This window comes from Bos grunniens, chromosome 20 (genome assembly GCF_055505025.1).
Source record: "Bos grunniens cultivar Pamir isolate PY7600 chromosome 20, Bosgru_T2T1.0, whole genome shotgun sequence".
Lineage (NCBI taxonomy): Eukaryota > Metazoa > Chordata > Mammalia > Artiodactyla > Bovidae > Bos > Bos grunniens.
In genome coordinates this window covers 32,481,200-32,508,276 of record NC_141184.1, presented here as the reverse complement: position 1 = coordinate 32,508,276, position 27,077 = coordinate 32,481,200, and the positions used below count along the sequence as shown (strand labels likewise).

The 27,077-nt window shown below is 41.3% G+C and overlaps 1 protein-coding gene across 19 annotated transcripts in view; it reads right to left on the bottom strand.

Moving 5' to 3' along the window:
• The window catches only part of RAI14 (retinoic acid induced 14), a 162,880-nt gene that overhangs the window by 28,015 nt on the left and 107,788 nt on the right, over positions 1-27,077 (bottom strand). For all 19 annotated transcript variants that reach the window (XM_086361335.1, XM_086361345.1, XM_086361339.1 and 16 more), the window contains exon 4: positions 8,083-8,171. In XM_086361335.1, the coding sequence (XP_086217461.1) occupies positions 8,083-8,171 (89 nt within the window). The remainder of the gene's footprint in view (positions 1-8,082; positions 8,172-27,077) is intronic.

Below are 27,077 nucleotides of genomic sequence, written 5' to 3'. Positions count from 1 at the left end.
GGGAGGTAGAACACTCCATTTGACCTCCGCCCAAATGGATGAGGATGAAGAAGATCAGGAAATAAGGCAATGGGATCTTTGGAAGTAGGAAGACAAGTAGCTTCTTTTCCCCTTCCTCCTTTTACAACAGGAGACCTCTTTTCAGGAAGTATAACACACAATAATGAGTTTGCTTAAACTACAAATTGAGTTTTGGTGGGTTAGCCGGGCCCTCGACCATCATTTGTATCAGTGTTTCTAAGGAGGAGCACATTCTGTGTTTTAAACAAATGCCTTACAGATGAACTTTTGGAACCCATCCTGATTATAAGTAGAAGACTGTTTATGTCGTGTATGCAATGCATTAACTTTTGTCTATCCTGTAGACAAAAGCTCTTCTAATACATAAATAGCATCCACTGGAAAAAGGCACAGTTCTCCAAAGACAAGAGGGTAGGGAGATTTAAACAACCATCATAAAATAAATAACAGGCCTTCATTTTCAGTGCAAGTGTTCCAGTCATACCTGAAAATAAGCACTGTGTTTCTACAGAAACAACACTCTCTTATTCCTTGGCCCTGTGATGGGTTTCCCTAACCAGGAGCACAAAAGCATTTTTCACTTAAAAGAGTCTCTAAATTCAAACGATGCATCAGTCCCTGGACAACATTACCCTGGAGTGAGATGTCTCTCACAGATACCATTAAAACAAAATTCTCTTTCCAACTGCAAAATTTTCTGGAGAGAATATATTAGTGACAGAACTTCACTGTAACCAGCCCCCACATAAGACTGGCCCCCATTTGGCTGTGGATCTGTCTGGAATATCAGAAAGCAATTTCCCTATAGGAAAATAACAAGGCAACCCTAATTCAAGTGCATTTCAGCAGAATTCTGCCTGGGAGTGAAGACACCAGTGCTACTCGTAAGTCAAGTGTCAGAGGCTATTCCAGGTGGTTTAAGAATCCTGCTATGCAAAGAGTCTAAGAAGGATGGCCCAGCCACGGAACACCTTCCCCCAAGCTAACTTGGACATTAACCACTTATTCAATGATTTCAGACTGCTGCAGAAACAGAGCAGAGCTCACTCATATAGTGGAGGAATTACTGATGGGACTAGGATCACAGTCTTCGAGTGCAGGTGACAAAATTTTAAACTGATGAAGTCTTAGGAGACAAAGACAAGGCAAACAAACCCCAAAAGGCTGAAGTTTGAGAAATCATAGTTTCAGATCGTAATATGGGAACGTTTAGAAAAATAAAGAGAACTAAAAGATACATATGGTTTGCAATATCTACTTAAGAACCAGAGTTTCAAAATGCTGAATATAAACAAGGAAAGAAAGTGTTAGTCGCTCAGTCATGTCTGACCCTGTGGACTGTAGCCCGCCAGGGTCCTCTCCCCATGGGATTTTCCAGGCAAGCTACTGGAGTGGGTTGCTATTTCCTCCTCCAGGGGATCTTCCCGACTCAGGGATCGAACCTGGGTCTCCCGCATTGCAGGCAGATTCTTTACTGTCTGAGCAGCCAGGGAAGCCCAATATAAACAATATAACAATAAAAGTAGTATTAACGATAAAATATAAACAATAAAAGTAGTAATTAATTTGATTTTTATTTACACCTTTAAATATATTTAAACGTTGTTCTTAGAAATGCTTATCTTTACATCAAGTTTTCAATCACTGAAGCATAAATCTATTCACCTAGTTATAGTTCCAGGCGAGAGATCAGAGTATGAAAGATGTATTTTTTTAAACAAAATTTTATTAAAAAGAATAGGTACATGTATAACTAAATCACTTTGCTGTACACCTGAAACTAACGTATGTTAATTAACTATGCTCCAATATAAATATTTTTTTTAAAAAGAAAAAAATCCACAATGTTGTAAATAAACTATACGCCAATAAAGAAAAATAAAATTTTGTGACTTTTTTATTGAAGTATATATAATGATTTATAATATTGTATTAGTTTCCAGTGTAAAGTGATTCAGTTGTGTGTGTATATATGTGTATATATAGACACATACAAATACCACACACACACAAAGAGAAATTTCTAATAACCATTCTTACTATTAGAGTTTTGAAATTATCCCTTAATCTCTACAAAGTAGATCTGCATGGTGATTTATACTGAATCAAAAGTTGGGTTTTTTTGCACCTGCATGTATACATCATTTGAAATCTTTTCATGGCCAGATTGTGTTGATCACTGTATATAGTTGGCCCTTCAGACATGCATACATGTGCACAACCGGCAAGTAAAGACCTATAATCATGCAGTCAGTTTTGGGCTTGCCTTTATTCCAAATTAAATATGAAATACTTAATGGACTACAGTCTGCCATTACATTTTAAATGATCCATTCTCTCAAGTACTTGAGTTTTAAGACATAACTGTTCTTGGCTAGAATATGTGAGCTAGATTGGTATTATATGTGAGCTAGATTAAGGGCATAATAGAATGGAGGGCCACCCAGAAACCCAAACAAAAGCTAAGCCAATACCAGAAACCCCAGAAAAGAAGAAGGGTTCTCCAGTGTCTCCCTCCTCAAGCCTCTGTGCATTATGGTATCTCCATATTCCATAGCTCAGTTCTCTCTCTCCTAAGAATCTCTTCTTCTATGAGAAAAGAAGTTTTGTGTGCAAAGGGATCAAGGAAAATTTAAGATATGGGAGTGTGACAAATCACACATCATTCTCCAATTTCTATTTACACTTCCTTCTACAGCAAAACATTCTATACTTTTTTTTTTAACATTTATTTATTTATCTGGTTGCGCCATGTCTTAGTTGTGGCACGTGGGAATTTTGCAGTTGCGGCATTTGAACTCTTACTTGTGGCATGTGATAAGATCTAGCTCCCTGATCTTATGAAACCCAGGCCCCCTGCACTGGGAGCACGGAGTCTTGGCCACTGGACCACAAAGTAAGTCCCCCTCCTATATTATTAAACTGGACAATTTGCTGCTCTGCCCAGAATTCCCAGCTTCCTTTGAAGGCAGGAGTGGCCACAGATCACTCTGTGTCCAGTGAGATCTGAGTGTACGCCACTTCATGAGCTGGGCTTTCCTTTCTGCCAGCTGGGACTGGGATGTGGATGCAGCGGGGGAGCCCCCCTGGGCTGTTAGGACCAAGGCAATACCCTGGATGGTGGAGTAACAAGTCTGGGTAAGAGTTCTCAGTGTGGAGCTGAGTGGCCATAGCAACTTGGGACTTTTAATTGAAAGAGAGAAAAGTCTATCTTGTTTAAGCCACCGGGTCACATTGTGTCAAATGCATACATTTGCTAAAAAACAAAGTCTGAAAGTTAATGCTTCAGACAAGCACTTGATAATAGAAGATTCTTTGGTCTTCTTCAATCTTCTGTTAATGCTCTGTTTAATCCTATCTTATCTTCCCAGGTGCTAATTACAGGCATCCAAAAAAAAAAAAAAAAGCCTAGAAGTCTTGGAGAAATTATTCATTTCTAAAGAAACAGAATGCCACTTCCTAAATCAGTGAGGAACAGAAGCAAACACAAAGGTCCTCTTTAGAGTCAGCACTGTGAGCTTAGGTGCAGACTTTCCCAGCTGACTGCTATCGCTATGTCTATGGTGTTGTTTGGCAAATAGGTGATAAGGGATGGGGTGTGTGCGTTTAGTTGCTAAGATGTGTCTGACTGTTTTGTGACCCCATGAACGGTAGCCCACCAGGCTCCTCTGTCCATGTGATTTTCCAGGCAAGAATAACTGGAGTGGGCTGCCATTTCCTACTCCAGGGGATGTTCCTAACTCAGGGATTGAACCTGTGTCTCCTGCATTGCATGTAGATTCTTTACTGCTGAGCCACCAGGGAAGCCAAGGAATGGGGGGAATCCCACAAACCAAAAACATGAGTCATGAGCTTCTTCCAGTTTGGGGATTTCTTTTTCTGATTTGTACTATGAGAGTGTTTGGCTTGGTGATAATCACAGCTTTTTTATTTTTTTTTAAAATGTGAAACATTTTAAAAACCTGATGTGCAAGAGAGACTGGGCGCTAGGATGTTCACATGTATCCTCTCACCCAAGCCTCCAAAGCCATCTAAAATGATAATAATTGAGATGTACTGGGCTTTCCTGATGGCTCAGACGGTAAAGAAACTGTCTGCAATACAGGAGACTCAAGTGCAATCCCTAGCTCAGGAAGATCCCCTGGAGAAGCAAATGGCAACTCACTCCAGTATTCTTGCCTGGAGAATCCCATGAACAGTGGAGCCTGGCAGGTTACAGTCCATGGGGTTGCAAAGAGTTGGACATGACTGAGTGACTAACACTTTCACACTACCGGTACTACACACAAGGCTTTATCTACTGACAGTATTCTGCTCCTGAGATTGTTTGTAAAGCACTTATGAAAAGTCTGTGGTCAGACTTCCAAACATTTGATGTGGAAGGATAGTTGATAAAGAAAGATACTAAAATCCCTTTGCTTCTGAACTTAAATCCAGTCACCAGTTTAAGAAGTAGGTAAACTGTACCAAGTTAACCATCCTGTACACTTTGTGGATATAAAGAATTAAAAGGGTCAGTGTAATGATATATTTTGAAAGCAGGATTTTTTCTGAAACTCTGCAGGGCAGTTGGATTTATGGTAACAGATTTTCATACGAGTTCTCACTGGGTATTAGAATTGAAGATAACTGGATCTTAGCAATAATATAGCAACACTTCAGGGAGGTTGACTGAAAAGACAGCATCTATGAGCTGATTCTTGAGAGTCCCTTGGACAGCAAGGAGATCAAACCAGTCAATCCTAAAGGAAATCAACCCTGAATATTCAGTGGAAGGACTGATGCTGAAGCTAAAGCTCCACTACTTTGGAGCTTTATGGTGAGAAGATGAGATAAGAAGACTCATTGGAAAAGACCCTGATGATTGAAGATAGAAGGCAGGAGAAGGGGATGACAGAGGATGAGATGGTTGGATGGAATCACCGACTTGATGGACATGAGTTTGAGCAAACTCTAGGAGATAGTGAAGGACAGGGAAGCCTGGTGTGCTGCAGGCCATGGGGTCGCAAAAAGCTGGACACAACTTAGTGACTGAGCCATTTAATTCATCCTTTCATCAAATGTTTTGGGCTAATGACAACCATTAAGCACAGTGACTAATGTCCTTGCCATTCGCTTGGATTCTGACTCGCATTCTTGAGAAGGAGAGAAAGGAGTGGGTGTTACAGCCAACAGGAAGGGCATGAGCAGTAAAAGCCATCACATTTATCTTGTTCACTGTAACAGGAAAAACTCCGAGAAGTGTTGTTCTAGATAACGCAACAGATTTTCCGTACTTTTATCCATGCCGCTTTTCCTTCTTTTGTTCCTGGGTTCTGTTTGCATGCTTTCAAGAAATCACGAGAAGTCAGTACCTCACTCAGACTAAAGCAAAACAATAAGCCCAAGGACCAGAGTGTTGACCTCATTGTTAGAAATGAGAGAAAAGTGACAGGCAGCTCGAGACATTTCCAACTCACAGGATGTATGGAAGCTCTTCTGGGGCTGCCAAGTGCTATGGATTCTACCAGTTTCAATCAGAGTTGAAAGAAATGGGCTGTGACGGTTTCCACTAACCAGCCCAGAGAAGAGTCCAGGACGGGAGGATGGGTCTGCAGTTTCCCCTCCAGCTTGTTTTTAGTTCGTGTTTTTTTTTTTTGGGCCATGCCTTGTGGCATGTGGGATGTTAGTTCCCTGACCAGGGATTGAACCTGTGCCCCCCTGTAGTGGAAGCATGGAGTCTTAACTACTGGACTGCCAGGGGAAGTCCTCCCCTCCAGCTTCTTGGATAGCACTGTCATCTCCACTGGCAAGGAAGAGGGAACTGTGCTGGGGTGTCCAGGTCTCACTGCATGACTCCCCAGGCTTTCAGGAAATAAGTGAGGGCTCTGGTAGTAAATACAAACTCTATTCACATGGTATTAGACAGCCACAAAAAACTATGCTTAAGAGTTTTTAGTACAGGAAATGATCATGGTTATCTTTTTTTTTTTTTTTAATGGCAGGATTTAGAGTTTATTATATACTGTGATCTCAGCTATGTAAAACTGCACCAGGAAAATCTGGTAGGAAATACTGCAAAACAGTAAAAAAATTTTTTTCTTGGAGTAGAACCACTGGTTATCTTCTTGGTAGTTTTCTGTATTTCCCAAATTTTCTAGAATGAACATGTATTAAACATTTTTTTCCCTTTAATAAAAACACGGGGGAGCGATACTCAGTTACAATGGAAATAATGAGACTCCTATCTAATCTATTTTTTAACATCAAATGCAGTTAAACAAAATTATATTACAGCTCAAATTTATTCACACTAAACAAACTTTTTTAGATTATGATTTTCTTAAAGAAATCCCATCTATAAGAGGACACACCTCATCAAGGGGATGGTAGCTACTCTTACTGCTCGATGTGTCTGTGGTACAACTTTAAAAGTAGTAACAATAAACTTTAAAAACAAAATAACTGGATCTTGGCATTAGAGATGATTTTTAATTAGCAACATAAATTAGTGTTCCCTTCAAGGGAGTCACTTAGGAAAGCATTCTTTCTTCTGCTGGTATTATAATAATTTGTGTTCAGTCGTGTCTGACTCTTTGAGACCCCGTAGACTGTAGCCTGCCAGGCTCCTTTGTCCATGGAATTTTCCAGGCAAGCATATTGGAGTGGGTTGTCATTTCCTTCTCCAGGGGATCTTCCTGGCCCGTGGATCAAACCTGTGTTTCGTATGTCTCCTACATTGGCAGGCAAGTTCTTTACCATGAGTGTCACCTCAAGTATTGCCATTTCTCAAAATATTTATTTTGGAGCTTTCTGTGGCACTGCTCTGGAAAATCATTTTGTTACTTCAATCACTCCCTATTTTTAACCAAAAATGGTTTTACCAGATTGACACCTCCTTTACCTGACTTGACTTTAACTGGCTCTTCATCTGTCATAAAAAAACAAGTCTATTCTCAAAGAATAAATACTCCCAGACCCTGATATTATTTTTCAAGTGCCACAGACTTTATGAAAACAAGTCTGAAACATGAGTTTTCCGGCCATATTTTGAGTAATAATTGTATTTTCATAACACTTGACCAATCTGGCCCCAAGATGACTACTCTGAGGTGTGTTTTCAGGTGGGAAGCAAAAGGGATCCATCACAGATTAATGAAAAGCCTCAATTAAAGACTACAGAACAGACTAAGCTTATATTCTAGTAAAAACCAACAAAAGCCTATTAGAAGACAAAGATTTTCAAGTACAATAGAGAAATGAAAAGCCACCAGTACTTGCTTCCACCTTTTGGACAACAAGGGGCAGAAACTCAGGCTGGCAACCCAGGGACTCCTTCCTATAATACAACGTTCATAAAAGACAGGACTACACTTCCTTTTCTATCTGACTCGATCATCACTTATCAACACTGGCTTCACGTTAGAATCAGCTGCGAGCTTTACAAAAGTACCAACTGGCTGGAAATGTTCAGAAATTCTGAATCTCTGAAGACAGAGCTGGGATATATATGCATGGTGTTGTCTGTAGGTGTGTGTGTGTGTGTGTGTGTATGTGTGTGCTGTTTATTCTTTCCCTTCTTCTTCTTCCCCCTTTTAAGCTCTTTCGCCCTTCCTCCCCTCCAGTTCCTAGGTGATTCAGATGCACTAAAACACAGTAAGGGGTGCAGACCATGGGCAGCTGATCTACATGAAGATCCTGCCTTCTGTCCACAGAACCCACTTCAGCTAGTTGATGAAATGAGCACCTAAACAATTCCCTCCATTCATCACTTTGTAGAATGATTCATAAGAACAAAAATTGGGGGAGAGTACTTGGTCCATATATATCATCTTAGAAAATAAAAATTTTAAACGAGGGATAAGAAGCATAGTCTGTAGTTGATTAACCACATATAAGATGAAAACACTTGTAAAGGCTCAAATAATGAAACCACGTCAGAGCCTAGTCATTGGAGGAGATTCTATGTTTTTCTTTTGGTTGATCTGTATAGACTGTAAATCTTCCACAAGGAATACATATCATTTCTGTGATACCTACTTTCCTGCTGGCCTGTTGACTTAAGAGAAGAAGATTACATACCGGCAGTATCTTGGGCTGTCACATCCACGCCGTGTGTAACCATGACCCTGAGGCATTCCACATGTCCTTTTGTAGCAGCAAGATGAAAACTGGAAAAGAGGTAACACAATCTCCTTAAGATTGCCACTCTTTACAGACTTACCCCGACCATGTTTTTGCCTTTTGTGTATACTATCTCTCACTTAAGCTCCAAACCACCTCGAGAGTAGGTCTTACTTTTTTCTCATTTTAAAAAGGAGAAAACAGAGGCTCGAAGTGGTCTGATAATTTGCTCATTGATACTTTTTATTAAGTAATGGATAAGGAGCTAGATCTTAGGTCTTCCCATGTAAAGACAGGCTTGAAAAAAGTAAAATTCAATGACATTTCTTACCCCTTTAGGAAAAAATAACCAGAGTCCCAACTTGATTCAATTCCTAAATATATAAGTAATTTATCAACTTTTTTCTGTTTTCCAGTGTTTTTTTAACAAAGCCATTATTTTTAAGCAATGCACTCTCTGAAGGCAAATTTGTCCAAGTCAAACAATGATCAGGGTTCTTGGACAGCATCAGTATCAAATCCACTGTTGTGTTTTAGCAGATAGCAATAGTTATCTGTAGTTGTACACAACTACACAACTTTTTTTTACATGCCTAATGTGTGCCAAGCATCTTATTACCCACTTTAGTACATTAGTTCTTTTCATCCTCATAAAAGCCTTTAAAAAAAATTTTTTTTAAATTTTTTGGCCAAGTCAAGCAGCATGTTAGAGATCTTAGTTCCCTGACCAGAGACCAAACTCGTGCCCTGTGCATGGGAAGCAGGGAGTTTTAACCACTGGACCACCAGAGAATTCACCATAAAAGCCTTTTGACATGAGTCCTAACACCATCTCCATTAGATGGCAGGCGTCTACACTCAGGTACAAACAGCATTAAAGGAAGCCCACAATCAGGCACTGGAACTCAGTGACACGTGAGGGCACAAACCTCGCTCAGCACGTTTAGACTTATCATTAGAAAGAGATAATATCCTTATAACACAGGAAGCTCAGCTCAGTTCTTGGTGATGAACTAGATGGGTGGGATGGAAGTGAGGGTCAAGAGGGAGGAGATATATGTACACATATAGGTGACTCACTTTGTTTACAGCAGAACTAACACAACATTGTAATGCAATTATACTCTAATGAAAATAAATAAATATTTAAAAAAAGAGACAACATCCAATGCCACACCCATCCTCCCCGCAGATCCCAGGGGTGAAGGGCACTTCCACGGGCAGAAGAAAAGCAGAATTCCACTGAGCAGCCATGCCTTGAGAAGGAGGTTAATGCACGTATGAGCTCTCCAACTGCCTCAGACCTGTCTTAGGGAGTTACCTTCTCAGGACACTTGGTGTCTGTAACTCTGAATTAATGCCCAGGTAATATTCTTCCATAGCACAGGATCTGTCACTGGGGTCCATAGTCACACCCAAGTAGCAAATCCAAGAGCTAAACTGATTTAAACTCGGGTGAGCTTGACCCCACACCTCTGCTCTGGAGAAATGGGCTGACTGAGGGTTGGCAGGTCAGCAAATAGGGTTATATCAGTTCTGGTTGCAGATCAGCCGTATGTCAGCTATGTATCTTTGGGAAGTCAGTTTAAGCTCTCAGAGCCTAAATTTCCTTCATTGTAAAGTGTGTGGATAGACTCAGATGCTTTCTAATGTTCCCTCCAGCTCTTACATTCTATCATTTTAGCTTCCCTGGCTCTGATCACATCGACCATTTCTTCATTTGTGCAGCAACTTATGTGTAATGTTTCTTTAAAGTCAAAATCTACTTTATAGTAGATTTACACATTTTGTGTAATGTTTACACATTACAGTGAAGCTTTGATCATATGGAATGACTTGGGAACATGCGACTTGTTTAAATGAAATTTCTAATTAAATACTGCTTAACCAAAAGGCAGGACAATAAATAATAACAGCCGTTTTCAGCATTGTTGGGGTAACTTAATTTTATAATTAGTAAACTTCATCTTTAAACAGTGAATCATTTAATCACAGTGAAAGGTTTCTAAAATTTCCCCACCCTTAGTAACAGTGTTGGTGCTAGTGGTAAAGAACCTGTCTGCCAATGCAGCAGACGTAAGAAACTCGGGTTTGATCTCTAGGTCGGGAGAATCCCCTGGAGGAGGGCATGGCAACCCACTCCAGTATTCTTGACTGGAGAATCCCATGGACAGAGAGGAGCCTGGCGGGCTACAGTCCATAGGATCACAGAGTCTGGACACAACTGAAGTGACTTAGCATTCATGCATGTGCAGTAATAGTGTACATTACATAATTTAATTGCTCTTGAGGACATGAAACCACTAAGAGACTCAATTATTGAAGTCTGCTTTCAAGGCAATGGATCTAAATACCCCAGATTATTAAGCCCTAACATTTATTAATATTTATCTTCTTTTCTTAATGTCTATGTGCTTGCTTCTAAGCTGTTCACTCTGCTATATCCTATGACCAGGGGAGAACTCAATCAAAATGATCTGGACCAGGCAGCCAAATCTTTTGCTAAAGATGAAAATACCAGGAATAGAAATTAGCACACTCACATGCACACACACACACATGCAAACATGTAAAGATACAAAACTTTGGACTGAAGTTTAACATATGGACTTCCCCTGTGGCTAAGCTGGTAAAGAACCTGCCTGCAATGCGGAAGACCTGGGTTCAATCCCTGGGTTGGAAAGATCCCCTGGAGAAGGGAAAGTTTACCCACTCCAGTATTCTGGCCTGGAGAATTCCATGGGCTCTATAGTCTATGGGGTCACAAAGAGTTGGTCGTGACTGAGCGACTTTCACTTTCACTTTAACATATTTACGCTACACATGTCATAATTGTGTAGTTTGCTAAAACTTCTCAAGTGGAACATGTCCCTTCTGCTTTCATACTGAAGAAACACAATGTGGCCAGAGACCCAAAATCCCTCCTTGTATCTCCTCTTAGCACCCCAGAAGATCTCCATGTGCCCCTTCTAGTTGCTAACTCCTTTCTCCCTGTGATAACTATTTTCCTACTCTAAGACTTCCTGGATTTCCTCAGCACGCATGCTCAGTTGCTCAGGCACGCCCAACTCTTTTGTGACCCCATGGACCGTAGCCCACCAGGCTCCTCTGTCCATGGAATCTTACAGGCAAGAATATTGGAGTGGATTGGGTAGCTAGTTCCTCCTCCAGGGGATCTTCCTGACCTAGGAATCAAACTCACATCCTCCGCACTATGGGAAGATTCTTTACCGCCGAGTCATAGGGGAAGCTCTGTATTTTCTCTGGATTGCACACTATATTTACAGGGCATTGAACCTGCAGACACATGTGACAATGAACCATTTCTGTAAGGCCAATCCTGCATGCTGATAAATGTGCTCTGATGAATGTGACACGATATTCTATGGATGGCTTGGCAGTTGTGTAATTTTCAGCGTCATATTTGAAAGGTCAGTGGTCATTATAAGTCAAAAGAAGTGAGGTGTTAGGAAGTTAGGCTCATTATCCAATCCAATTTTCTTAGACATTGCTTTTTAAAATGAAATTATTATAGCAATCCATCTTTGATGGCTATAACACATTGTATTGAGGGATCCAGTTAATCAAGGTTTCACTGCATATGTTTTAATAAACTGTGTGCATGTGATTTTATTCTGCTGTCTCTCTTTAGAGTTTAAATCATGAAGAGACTTTTTCCTTTATTTTGGGAAATCTCCAATTATTCTTCTGCAGAACACTGTGTTCTGATGAAAAAATAAAACGAGTCTTTTCCCAATTCATAATTTTATCCTCATACATTTCACCTGAAACTTCAGCACTCGTTGTTCTTACAGAGAAAATGAACTAGTATAAAGATAAATAATAATAAACAGCCAATTATCCATATATAATGATAGATATTCATGCTGGTATTTTTATACTGCAGAATCTCATATTTTTAGCTAATCAAATCATTCTTAGTTGATGTAATTCAACTAGCTAAACCAATATTTCAAGGTGTTTCTGAAAGGAGACTCATTTCCAGGTGTTTATTGTGGATGTCACATAAAAATTGTTCTTAAGGATCTCATTTATCGTATCTTTTCATCTCTGAATTTTTCTACACATATACTTAAAAGATAAGCACTTTGCAAAGTAGAAATAATAATGCGATGAAATCTTTTGTATCCAACAACCTTGTTTCATGTATACCCATACCAACCATTATTATTTTTTGAAGCAAATTTCATGTCATATCATTTCATTCTTAAATATTTCAATGTATTTCTAAAATAAAATGGCTCTTAATGAAAATGTAGTAATATCATCACAACTTAAAATTTTGTAATTTTTCAATAATGCCAAATATTCAGGCATTGAATATTTCCAATTGTTTCATAAATATTATCATTTTTGAATAGTTTATGGGAATCAAAAAAGGTCAACATATTGAGATCCGGTTGATGTCTAATAAAGTTCCCTTTTTCTTTTTTGGTTCTTGCAATTTGTTTTATGAAAAAGCCATACATTTGGGCCTGTAGAATTTTCAGTATCTGGATTTTTCTGCATCTCCCTCCCCACAGTATTTTTTTAACATGTTTCTCTTGCCTCTACCTGTTCTGTAAACTTGTAGCTAGGTTTAGAGGCTTGGTTTGATACAGGCTCAGTTTTTGGCAAAGCAACTTTATGAGTGGTATCATGTACTTTCACTGAAGACACGTAATGTCTAGCTGGCTCCGTTTCAGTGATGTTAGCAACCACTGATAATCACTACTTGGAGTCATCCTTTGATTTGTGGTTTGCCAAGTGGTGACATTTTAATCCATGATTTTTTTCTTATTCATTAGCTGGAATTCTTCTAGAGAAAAAATTCCCTTGATGACAATTTAGTTTTCCAGAAATATAGTTCATACAGGAAAAAGAAACATCTGATCTTTTACTTTAAATGAAAGCCTTCTTAAGAACAAGTTGGTTGCCTGGTGTCTTCTAAAGGAGACCAGTGTGGTATGAGAAGATTAATGTAAGTAAGTTAAATAGACATGTGTATGATAGCCAATCAGTTCTCCAGATTTTTTGACAAACAAATTTAAGCATTTTCACCACTGTACATCCCCATATTTAATACTACAATAAATGCATGTCAAACCCACTGCCAAAAATATTTCAACTCTGCATGTAATTGAGTTGACTGTTTTAAGATATTTGGGCATAGTGACTAAAATGCTTTGATGGGAGAATGTGTCAAATTACCTTAATTGCACAGAATATGATAAGTGACTTCAAAAGGATTTTTGGATATAGTGTTAAGGCCAAAGTACGAGCCAGTTTAAAAGGTTTAAGAGACCCCACTCCAAGGATAAGAAAAACAGTTGACAAATAAGAGCCAGTGCTCAGTCTAGAACATGATGCAAAAAAGAAATGCTATAATTCAGATTTTAAATTGTAGATTTTCTTGATAAAATAACCAACACCCCATCTACAACACATATGGGCACACACAGGGCTGTACATACTACAGCCATGTTCTAAAACTGGGAAGGTTTTTAAAAGTTCTACGAGCATATCCTGTGAAATAACAAGGCCTCTTCATCTTCAACACCATATACTACATTTTACACTCTATATAAATACGGTACACCATTCTTTGTAATACATACTACATATGCTATTTTATACTATGATCTATCATTTAAAAATATGTGGGCTAGATTTAGAAAGAGAAAATATAAAATAAGAATAACCACCAAGACATATAGTTATTTGGTATTTATTGATCACTGTGATAAAATACTCTAATACTTATAGAGTATCCCTTTATTTAATAATACATCCAAAAATCATTTTACTACCTAATTTGGGATAAAATGTCTATAACCTGAGTTTGCCAAATCAATCATCACATCAAAGAACAACCCAAATGATCAGTGTACTGATTTAGCTTTGCCCTGTTCTTAAGGAAGCTGTACAAATGCACAAGAAATAAGGTACAAAGTAGACAATGAGATGACTGTCAGCAAGTCCCTCACACCAACACCACTTACACATTCAGTGCAGTTACCTCACACCCGAAGAGCAACAAATGACCAACAAATGCAGCTGTGTCATTTGGTCAATTCTCCTCCAGCTGCTGGAAGAGAAAGCCCTATCTTCCCTCTTTCATTCCCCCAGCCCTGTGCCTAGAAGCAGCTCTTCTTTTTTTTTTTTTTTTTTAGAAGCAGCTCTTCTCAAGCTCTTAAGCCATTAGACAGAAGGACAAGGTGGGAAAACTACCTTGCTATTCTGTGTGTACTCAATTTGGATACCCAGTCATTATAAGGTTTTAACTTCAGAACATCTGGTCCTTATTCCAAACACCCAAGATTTTGAAAAATCAGACAAAACTTCCAAACTTTAGAGCTTTATTAAAGCTTAGAGGAAGGACAAATGTGCAGCCAGATGAGGAAGTATAACAAGAAGCAGGATACTGGGAAGGCAATACACATAATCTTCAAGGGCTCAGGCTAACTGGGTTTGAATCTGCACTCCGCCGCTTATTAACATTGAGTGGTCTTGGGCAAGTGGTCTCTGTATCCCAGTTTTCACATGTGTAAAATGGGCTGTGAGGAATGAAATGCGGTATATGCAAAAAGCGCTTAGCAAAATGTGAAGCATGGATACATATCCAAAGAAATGCCACCAATTATCAGAGCCTCATCAACACAAGGCAAGGAACAGGGACGGAGGCATTCTGCTTAATAAAAGGATTTGTCTCAATGTTCAGAAAAGACAGACTAACAGAAATTAGGTCAGAACCATCACTGCTTAAGAAATGAAGAAAGAAATACGGTTTTCTCTGGGTATATGCTACTCAGCGCTCTGTTGTGATTTAAATGGAAAGGAGATCCAAAAAAGAAGGGATATGTGCATACACATTACTTATTCCCTTTGCTGTACAGTATAAACTGACACAGCAATGTAAAAGAAGTATACTCCAATAAAAAAAATAAAAATGAAAAAAAAAAGAAAAGAAGAGAGGAGGAGGAGGAGAAAAGCAAGAAGAAGAGCAAGGAGGCCCGGGAGGGAGGTTCCAGAGGGAGGGGATCTATGTATACTTAGGGCTGATTCTCTTGCTGAATGGCAGAAACCAACACAATGTCATAAAGCAATTATCTTCCAATTTTTAAAAAATGTGAGAAAAAAAGAAAGAAAAGCAAGAAAGACAGAGTTACAGACACTCATTGATGACCAAAACAAAACAAAACACCACCAAAAACAAAAACCATCTGAGATCAGCCTTGTCTAATGCTTACGCTTGAGCCGCTAAGTAAGATTCAGGCACCTTCGAGAAGTGACAATCCCCAAAGCAGGGTGTGGCAGCAACAAGTCATTAGCATTTAGCCTCCACTTGAGTAACTTTTTATAAGATACTTAAGTGGAGAGCTGGGTTTGGCTGGGTGGGAAAGCATGGCTAGTCATTCACAGAACCCAGATCTGTAAATGACAGTGAGTAGGTTTCCTTTCTTATGCAGTGCCGGATACACGCAGGCATCCTCAGGGCAGCAGTCCCGGCGACTGGTGGGTGCTGGTCAGGGCTGCAGGTGGCATCTGTGGTGTTACCTCAGGCTTGAGGAGCAGATGGCACCCCGAGTCCGCACACAACTACGGAAGCTCCTGGTTGGTGGCCTCTAACAGCCTGTACCCTGGATAGCTGATAGAAGAACACACCTCTAGGTAAAGGCAGTTTGCAGACTTGGGGGAGGTGGGTAGGAAAAGTACTAGGCTGAAGAACAGCCCCCCTCACCCCAAAACAGAGGCTGTTCTTGACAAAGTTAATCCCAGGGCATTGGAACTAATTTGAGCATGGAATCATTTCTATAGTTGTCTATTTTTATAAACTGCTATAGCTAAATATATTAATTAATTTACATATTTACCATAGTAAGGTATTTATTTATGTGCCGACACTGTTCTAAGCACTGAGAAACACGTGGTGAATAAAGAAGCCCTCATGGATCTCAGCTTTTCACAGGAAGACTAAAGATAAACCAGTGATTCTCCACCGGGGGGCGATTCTGCCCCACCCAGGGGACATTTGGCAACACCTGGACACAGCTGTGATTATTATTCACAGGGTGGGGGGTGGTTTCTAATGTATAATGACCAGGAAGGAAAGGGAAGAGACTAGTCACTCAGTCATGTACGACTCTTTGTGACCCCGAGGACTAGAGCCTGCTAGCCTCCTCTGTCCATGCGATTCTCCAGGCAAGAATACTGGAGTGGGTTGCCATTCCCTTCTCTAAGGGATCTCCCCGACCCAGGGATTGAATCCATGTCTCCTGCTTGGCAGGCAGATTCTTTACCACTGAGCCACCGAGGAAAGAACAGAGACGCTGTTATAACATCCTACAGTGCACAGGACAGCTCCCCAAAACAAACAATTCTCGGACTAAAATGTGAATCGTATCAACATGTCAAAATGTCAGTAGTGCCCAGGTTGAGAAACTGTGACAAACTGTTTAAAACAAATGCATGATGCTGAAAGATAAGCCTATTAAAACAAATTAAATAAAGACTTAAGAAACAGCATGGGCAGATCCCCAAATTTTTATTTTACGGTATGTGAATTTGGCATTTTAAAATGCACAATTCGGTTGTTTTCAGTATATTCATGAAGTTGTGCAACCAACGTCACTATCTAATTCCAGAATATTTTCATCAACTTAAAAAAGAAAATTCATATGCACTAATATTCGCTTCCCATCCTATGCCTGCCCTTGGCCATCACTAATCTACTTTATCTATGGATTTGCTTATTCTGGACATTTCATCAAGATGGAGTCATACAGTAGGATATTTTTTTGTGTTTGTCTTCTCACGTTTGGCCTCTTTTCAAGGCTCACCCATGTGTAGCACATACCAGTATGATATTCCTTCCACTGAGCGGATATATCACATTGTGTTTATTCATTCATTGGTTATGGACATTTGCATTGTTTCTACTTTTGGGTTATTTTGAATAAGGCTGCTAAAACATTTGTGTACAAGTGTTTGTGTAGACGCCTGTTTTCAGTTCTAGTGGGTACAGGCCTAGGAGTGGAATTGCTGAACCATAGAAGGAAATGGCAACCCACTCCAGTGTTCTGGCCTGGAGAATCCCAGGGACGGGGGAGCCTGATGGGCTGCCGTCTATGGGGTCGCACAGAGTTGGACACAACTGAAGGGACTTAAGCAGCAGCAGCAGCAATGGTAACTATGTTAAAGTCTTTAATGAAATGCGAGACTACTTTCTAAAGCACCATTTTACATCCCCAGCAACATGAGGGCTCTAATTTGTCCACATCCTAGCCAAGGCTTGTCTGGCAAATTTTAATTTGAGAGATGAGAATTTTAATTACACCTAAATTTCCCACAGAAGAAACACTTAAGTCTTTCTTAATGAACCCTTTGAGGTAGTTATTGTAACTAATTATCAGCTGAAATTTCTCCTTAGAGGAATAGAGAAGTGAAGGCAAAATGAAATCAGAATATCCTTGGGCTTTGTCTCTGTAGGCTTTTACACCTAATTAAAAAGTGGGGCCTTTCCTTTTTTTTTTTTCCTGTAAATCAACTATACTTCAATTTTTTTTAAATTTTATTTTATTTTTAAACTTTACATAATTGTATTAGTTTTGCCAAATATCAAAATGAATCCGCCACAGGTATACACGTGTTCCCCATCCTGAACCCTCCTCCCTCCTCCCTCCCCATACCATCCCTCTGGGTCGTCCCAGCGCACTAGCCCCAAGCATCCAGTATCGTGCATCGAACCTGGACTGGCATCTCGTTTCATACATGATATTTTACATGTTTCAATGCCATTCTCCCAAATCTTCCCACCCTCTCCCTCTCCCAGAGTCCATAAGACTGTTCTATACATCAGTGTCTCTTTTGCTGTCTCGTACACAGGGTTATTGTTACCATCTTTCTAAATTCCATATATATGCGTTAGTATACTGTATTGGTGTTTTTCCTTCTGGCTTACTTCACTCTGTATAATAGGCTCCAGTTTCCTTTTAAAGACAAGAAATGTCACTCAAGTGTCGATAGGAATATATTTTATGAGACAGTCTATTGGCTTATCCCTTCATTTAGAGAGGTCAAGAACTCCGTGGAGGAGGGAAGGGTATAAAAACCTTTATCCATCTGCCCAACCCCAGGCCCAGTGACAGGAACACTCGTCACTGCCCAGGGATACAGCAGGGTGGCCATCCAGACTCCAGTACAGCTGAAGTGACAGCACTTCAGTAGCCTGAATCTTGGATGTTCGCGGGGTGATCCATGGACCAGGAGCTGTTGGACATGCAGGCTCTCAGGCGCCACCCAGCATCACTGATCCAAAAGCTGTGTTTACAAGTTTCCCAGTTGATCCCCATGTACGTGACTGCTTTCAAAGTAGTCTGCTGCAGTAGTCTGCTGCTCTAAACAGAGGGCGAGTTCAGAACCTCTCACCATCCCTTTCACCAAGGCACCCATTGTTTAAAACTTCTTTTGAAAACATAATCCCTTAGCCTTGAAAGCAATCTTGTGGATTTGCCCCACAAAAAAGGAATCGATGCTGTTTTAAGTTTCATTATAATAGGCCATGTTTAGCTTTCTTGTAAAAAAAACTCAGCTGGGCCCTTCAACAGAGGGGTAACTAAAAGGCACAAACAGAGTGGCCTGCAGATTTACTTCATGCTCCTTTGATCCCTTTGCTGCTTACTGATATTTGGAATTTCTCTGTTTTTGTCACTTGGAAAGTTCCCAATGTTTCTGTGCTTAAGAGTTTTATGATTCCCCATCCCGCCCAGAACCCACCAACCATCCTTTCCTCTTCCTCCTCCCTCCCTCCCACTCCCATAAAAAGACCAAGAAGACCTGGAGAGCCCAGAACAACAGCTGTGTGGCAGCCCAAAGGTGCAGAAGGAGAACAGCAGGAAAAAAACGAGTAGCCCAGGAGGCTGAAACACCACGCTGGGCCTGCTGCCTTGTCATCATGCTTGAGGTACTAACTTCACTTCTCTTGCCTCTAAACCATATTTGAGCAACTAAAAAAAAAACAGTGGCATCAACAATAATAGCAGGATTTCTCTGGCGTTACAGTGGATACGAATCCGCCTGCCAGTGCAAGGGACATGGGCTCTATCCCTGGTCCAGGAAGATTCCACCCGCCCTGGAGCAACTAAGTCTGCACTCTGCAAATACCAAGCCCTTGTGCCTAGAACCCGTGCTTCACACCAAAAGAAGCCCATGCACTGCAATAAAGAGTAGCCAAAGCCCGCACACAGCAACAAAGACCCAGAGCAGCGAAAAATAAAAATAAACAAAAATTTAAAAAAATATTTTTAAAAGCTGCTTATCTATTGAAATACCATGCCCCATAACTCATTACATCCCCCAACAAGGCTCTGGAAGGAATAACTATCATCATCCCATCTTACAGAGGAGGAAGCTGAGGCACAGAGAAGTCCAGTGAACTTGCACAAAGTCCCAGAACCAGTAAGTAGGGGAGCCTGAATTCTGACCTTGGTGTTCTGCCTGCAGAGTAGGCCCTTCATCACCATGCACTGAGAAACCACAGTACTTGTTAGATCTGCCTGCAAGCTATGAAACACCACATAATACAACTTACTGGCTATGCCGCTCTTAAAGAAACAAAGTTTAAATTAAAATAACTAGAAATATTTGGCCAAAAGGCAAATACAGGCTTCTTACTGGGGCAGATGAGGGTTGCCCTTGGTCTCAAATGAAAAGGAATGTATCCAATTGCCACAGCACACAGAGCCCAAAACAGAGGCTTCATATCCTTCAAAATCACTCAGCAAGTTGTGCAAACTTTCTCGAATTCAAAACCTTGGGACAAGGCCACGATATTCTTCAAGGTCCTTAACCTGAAGGGGATCTGAAACTGCTGCTATTCAAAAGCCTGTGAGTGATGGCCATGAAGGTTCCTTTTATCTTGCAGAGCTATTACCAGCACAATTCTTTTGGTTCCTGTTTGCCAGCTGAACCATATATTTGGAGGAAACACAAACTTGCAGGGCTACTTTCAGAAGACTTGGATTGTTAATGCATGTTCATTCATAGCTTTCACTTGAACTCTTTCTTGAGTGAAGGATTTCACTCCAACTCTTTCTTTCTTCACAAGCAACCCAACTCCCGATCCCAAAAGAGCTGGCCAGCCGAGTGAGGTCAGGAATGCAACAGGCTGGCCACCACCAGCAACTCTCTAGTCCTGTCCACTGCTTCTGCAACCAATTTTTTACTCCCCAAGTCAAGCTATAGAAAATAACCATACACCAAACCCTACTAGCACCATCAGACACACCCAGAATTCCAGCAAGTTAGAAGACTGAGAAGAATAAACTGGTCTAACATTTCACTTCATAGATGAAGTCGGTGAGGCTCAGGTTGAAAGTAGTGAAAGTGTCAGTCGCTCAGTCGTTCCTGTCTGACTCTTTGTGACCCTGTGGACTGTAGCCCTCCAGGCCCCTCTGTCCATGGAAGTCATATTCCTCTGCCCATGGAACTCTCCAGGCAAGAATACTGAAGTGGGTTATCTTTCCCTTCTCCAGGGATCTTCCTGACCCAGGGATTATACCCAGGTCTCCTGCACTGCAGGTGAATTCTCTACCATTCTCTGAGCCACCAGAAAAGAGAGGTTAGGGAAATGTGGAAAAGATCAGGACTTGAGTTCACTGCCCTGACCCTATTAGCAGTTCCTCCCTGCTAAGCCCACATCTCCCTTCTTTCTTTTTAAAGCTCTTTATTTCCAAGAGAGGAGTAACAATGGTCAGTGAGACTCAGAAATACTTCACAATAATAACCAACTTTTCCTTTTATTATTTATATTATTATTTCACAATAATAACTAGATTTTCAGAGTTGGACTATAAGGAAAGCTAAGCACCAAAGAATTAATGCTTTTGAACTATGGTGTTGGAGAAGACTCTTCAGAGTCCCTTGGACTGCAAGGAGATCCAATCAGTCCATCCTAAAGGAAATCAGTCCTGAATTATTCATTGGAGGGACTGATGCTGATCCTTTGGCCACCTGATGTGAAGAACTGACTCCTTGGAAAAGACCCTGATGCTGGGAAAGATTGAAGGTGAGAGATGGGGACAACAGAGGATGAGATGGTTGGATGGTATCACCGACTCAATGGACATGAGCTTGAGTAAGCTCCGGGAGCTAGTAATGGACAGGGAAGCCTGATGTGCTGCGGTCCATGGGGTCGCAAAGAGTCAGACACGACTGAGCGACTGAACTGAACTAAGAACATCAGCATTTCCCCCAAATTGTCTATACTTTAACTGCATTCCTTTTGTAAGGCATCTTTCTGGAAGGGGAAAAAAATATTAGATCATATGAATAAGGGAAATTAAGTATTTGGAATTAGGATTTAATCCAAAATCTTCCCGTGGCCCACCAGGTTCTATATGAGGGGCTACTGGCTCCCACTGTGATCTCATCTTCTAGTTGATTCTCTGTTCGCTGGGCACATCAAACACCCTCCTACCTCAGAGCATCTGCCCAGCTGTTCCCTCCACCAGGACAGTTCTAGAAAAGTGCATGGCTTGTACCTCATTCCAATTCAGGAATCTGCTCAAATGAAGGCATCTGCTCAGAGAGGCCTTTCTTAACCAGGTTTATTCATAGTGGCCCCTAGCTGCTGTTTTTTTTTTTTTTTCAGTGCACCTGACATTATGTTAAAGAGGCATGTGATTATTGTCTGACTGCCCTGTTAGAATATACCTTCCTTGATGGCAGAGATTTTGTCTAGCCTATTGCAATTTTCCTAGCAGAGAAGTGATCTGGGGTGAGGCATGGGGGTAATGCAGGTTTCAGTTTTGAATTTGTCTTTTCTATCTGAAGTTTCTATTTTGTGTTTCACTAAACCAAGGCACAGGCTTCCCTGGTGGCTCAGTGGTAAAGAATCTGCCTGCCAATGCAGGGGACTCAAATTCAATCCCTGGGTTGGGAAGATGCCCCGGAGAAGGGAATGGCAACCCATTCCATTACTCTTGCCTGGGAAATCCCATGGATTGAGCAGCCTGGGAGGTCACAGCCCATGGGGTCACAAAGAGGACTTAGTGACTAAAAAACAACAAACCAAGGTACACCTATAAACTGGCATGACCATGTTTTTTTCAGGTGGTAAGTTCTTAAGAGAGAAGCTGTGTTATGTGTTATGTTATTAACTTTGCTCCCCAACATCATATCATATAGTGTGTCCCTTGGACCAGCTAAGACTTTAGCATCACAGGGGGGCTTGTCAGAAATACAGATTCTAAGGATCTTGCTCAGACTCAGGGAAGAAGCCTAGCAATCTGTGTTTCAACAAGCCCCCTAGGTGATTCTGAAACATGTCCAATTTTTAGGACCACTAGAATTGTAGGCAGAAGCAGGAACTAAAAGTCAGCACTCTTTGGTTTTGGTCTCAATTTAGCAATCTCCAAGGATGAGACAATAAAGTCACCCACAGTCGTCAGCTTCAGTTCACTCACCTGGTCCATATGATCATGGAAGCCTTCTACAGCTCTAAAGTCTGTGATTTCAACCCAGCCTACCAAGTGTTTCATGGGACTTACTTGCTGCAACACCTAAATTTTAATGAGGTCACTGAGATCAAATGAGGCTTAGCATACATCAAATATTTCAGTGGGACAATCCTTAATCCTTAGACCAGGATTTCCGTTTCAGATTATAATCTGAGGGAAAGGACGGCATCCCTGTCTAATAGCTTCTAGTCAAAAAGCCTTGAAAAACTATTCTCCTCTGAAACTATTCTCCTCTTGTAGCAGGGATCAACTCCAGAGACCAAGAGAAATCGCCTCCAGCAGAGAAGTAGTAAGCCTGCCTATGTTTCAGCTATTTCAAAGGCAGGTGCAACAGTGACTCTGATCACTGCTATTATCAGTAACTGAGGCGGCAGAAAGTTTGAAAAATGGAAACATTGGTTGCCTTCTCCTGGTAAACATTTCAGGTAGATATAATAAAAGGTGACTGGCATAAAATAAATAAAGACAGTAAAAACAGGATTATTGTTATTAAGTGCCCATAATGTGCTAACAGAGTCAGCCATGCTTCTTCTCAGGGCAGAGGTCTCCTAGTGACAGGAGGAGGAGACGCTTAGATGAAATATCACATACCCAGAGCTAAGAAACCCCGAGACACTTAAGCTGAACATTAGCTCTTTTTCCTCACGACTGTTTGGTTTCACGAATGCAGTCTGAAAGTAGCACTTAGGAAATATGAAATCTTTAGGGCAAATGATCTGTCTCTTGTATGTATTCATGATCAGTGCAAACAAATAGAGGAAAACAATAGAATGGGAAAGACCAGAGATCTCTTCAAGAAAAATTAGAGATACCAAGGGAACATTTCACGCAAAGATGGGCTCAATAAAGGACAGAAATTGTAGGGACCTAACAGAAGCAGACAATATTAAGAATATCATCTGTGTATTAATTCTGTGTATTAAGAATACACAGAAGAACTATATAAAAAGATCTTCATGACCCAGATAATCACGATGGTGTGATCACTCACCTAGAGACAGACATCCTAGAATGTGAAGTCAAATGGGCCTTAGAAAGCATCACTGTGAACAAATCTAGTGGAGATGATGGAATTCCAGTTGAGCTCTTTCAAATCCTAAAAGATGATGCTGTGAAAGTGTTGCACTCAACACGCCAGCAAATTTGGAAAACTCAGCAGTGGCCACAGGACTGGACAAGGTCAGTTTTCATTCCAATCCCAAAGAAAGGCAATGCCAAAGAATGTTCAAACTACCACACAATTGCACTCATCTCACATGCTAGCATGGAGAAGGCAATGGCACCCCACTCCAGTACTCTTGCCTGGAAATTCCCAAGGATGGAGGAGCCTGGTAGGCTGCAGTCCATGGGGTCGCTGAGGATTGGACACGACTGAGTGACTTCACTTTCACTTTTCACTTTCATGCATTGGAGAAGGAAATGGCAATCCACTCCAGTGTTCTTGCCTGGAGAATCCCAGGGACGGGGGAGCCTGGTGGGCTGCCGTCTATGGGGTCGCACAGAGTCGGACACGACTGAAGTGACTCAGCAGCAGCAGCACATGCTAGCAGAGTAATGCTCAAAATTCTCCAAGCCATGCTTCAATAATACGTGAACCGTGAACTTCCAGATGTTCATGCTGGATTTAGAAAAGGCAGAGAAACCAGAGATCGAATTGCCAACATCTGCTGGATCATCAAAAAAGCAAGAGAATACCAGAAAAAAATCTACTTACGCTTTATTGATTACGCCAAAGCCTTTGACTGTGCAGATCATAACAAACTGTGGAAAATTCTTCAGGAGATGGGAATACCAGACCACCTGACCTGCCTCCTAAGAAATCTGTATGCAGGTCAAGAAGCAACAGTTAGAACCAGACATGGAACAACAGACTGGTTCCAAATCAGGAAAGGAGTATGTCAAGGCTGTATATTGTCACCTTGCTTGTTTAACTTATATGCAGAGTACATCATGTGAAGTGCCCGGCTGGATGAAGCACAAACTGGAATCAGATTGCTGGGAGAAATATCAATAACCTCAGATATGCAAATGATACCACCCTTAAGGCAGAAAGTGAAGAAAAACTAAAGAGCCTCTTGATGAAAGTGAAAGAGGAGAGTGAAGAAGTTGGCTTAAAGCTCAACATTCAGAAAACTAAGATCATGGCATCCGGTCCCATCACTTCATGGCAAATAGATGGGGAAACAATGGAAACAGTGACAGACTTTATTTTCTTGGGCTCCAAAATCACTGCAGATGGTGACTGCAGCCATGAAATTAAAAGATGCTTGCTCCTTTGGAAGAAAAGCTATGACCAACCTAGACAGCGTATTAAAAAGTAGAGACATTACTTTGCCAACAAATGTCCATCTAGTCAAAGCTATGGTTTTTCCAGTAGTCATGTATGGATGTGAGAGTTGGACTATAAAGAAAGCTGAGCACCAAAGAATTGATGCTTTTGAACTGTGATGTTGGAGAAGACTCTTGAGAGTCCCTTGGACTGCAAGGAGATGCAACTAGTCAATACTAAATATTCATTGGAAGGACTGATGCTGAAGTTGAAACTCCAAGCCTTTGGCCACCTGATGTGAAGAACTGACTCATTTGAAAAGATCCTGAATGCTGGGAAAGACTGAAGGCAGGAGGAGAAGGGGACGACACAAGATGAGATGGTTGGATGGCATCACTGACTCGATGAGTTTGAGCAAGCTCCAGGAGTTGGTGATGGACAGGGAAGTCTGGTGTGCTGCAGTCCATGGGGTCACAAAGAGTCAGACACAACTGAGTAACTGAACTGAACTGATTCATGACTCCCAGACTCTGTTACCCAGAATGGGTGATTTGTACCAATTTCCAAACCTTTCTGACCCATACTTTTCTCTTCACAAATTACTCCAGGGTGATTGAGAGCATCAGATGAGAAATACTGGGAGAAACTGACATGATCTTTCTAATGGGTGACAGATCAACTATCTGTTGACTGAAGAACACATATGAAAGCCCCCAGCCCAGTGTTGGGTACTCAATATTAACATGACAAATAACAACTGTTAATTGTGTAAGATAGGTACATAAGTAAACAAGACCCATCAAGTTTAAGAGAGGTAGTGGTTGAGGTCAAGCTCAGCCCTGTTGGAAATTAGAAAAGACTTTATGAAAGAGAGGGCAAACTGGACCTTGAATGAGTCTGCAGCCTATATGGTGGTGGTGGTGGTGGTGGTGGTGGTGGCGGCCTTTTGTAAAGTGTCACTTTCAGGGATGCAGGCAAGGAAGCAGGAGCATTTCTAAAGGACAGGCATGTGTTGAGTGATGTCATGTGCCTCAACCCTTGAACTGTCTGGTGGCTGCCAGCGTGAGAACCTCCTGCCCCAGGTGCCCCCTCCTCCCGCGAGGTTAGTCTGGATGGAGGTCAACGCCTGCGTGTGCTGCCGGCCACGCCCACTCGCCCCGGCTCCGCCCTCTATCACAACTCCCTTTCCCAGGCTCTCCTGACCTCTGCATGTGGCGGCAGGCCTCGCCCCTGAGGCAAAGCCAGATTGCTGCAACCCTGGGCAACAATAAGACATCTGAGTGTCTAAAATCCTTCCTTTTCAATATACTTAATCCGACTTTGCAAAGTTTCAAAATGAAAAAGTCCTGTGACCCCACCAATATTTTAATCACTGTAGTTCTTAATCCCTGTATCTATTCTCATCAATTTGCACCACTTCCTGGTTACAAGTCTTCCTTCCAAAGCACAGTTTTGCAACCTGATCTGTTCAGCTTTAACCCATGACACTATTTCCCTATAAACACCTTGTGAATTATATAACTTTAACGTAATTTATGACAAAATTTATCTTTCATTTTAATTTTACTCTGTGCACAAGCATGATATATACATGTATGTGTGGATGGGCTTCCCTGGTAGTTCAGACAGTAAAGAATCTGCCCGCAATGTGGGAGACTGGGTTCAATCCCCGGGTTGGGAGGATCCCCTAGGGGAGGGCATGGCAACCCACTCCAGTACTCTTGCCTGGAGAATCCCCATGGACAGAGGAGCCTGGCAGGCTACCACCCATGGGGTCACAAACAGTTGGACACGATTGAGCAACTAAGCGCGTGCGCGCACACGCGCACACGCACACACACACACACACACGTGCATGTATGCTAGAAAACATTTCACCTGGGCTCCTTGGGCCTTCCTCAGTCCCCCTGGAACCTGTCATGAGGGAAAACCCATAGGAAGCTTTGGGCTATAAAGCCTGGGGTCTCACTGCAAAGTGACCAGCACCATGGTCCTCAGCTTGGGCTGACCAGTCAAGCCACCTATGTGCTGAAACAACCCCATGCCCAGACTGCACCCCATAGGAATTACACAGGTAGCTCTGAGGGTGATGCCCAGCACTTCTCAAAGCTGTCCAGGAAGCTTCTAATGGGAATTAGGTTGAGAACCACGGATCTAGTTGCCAA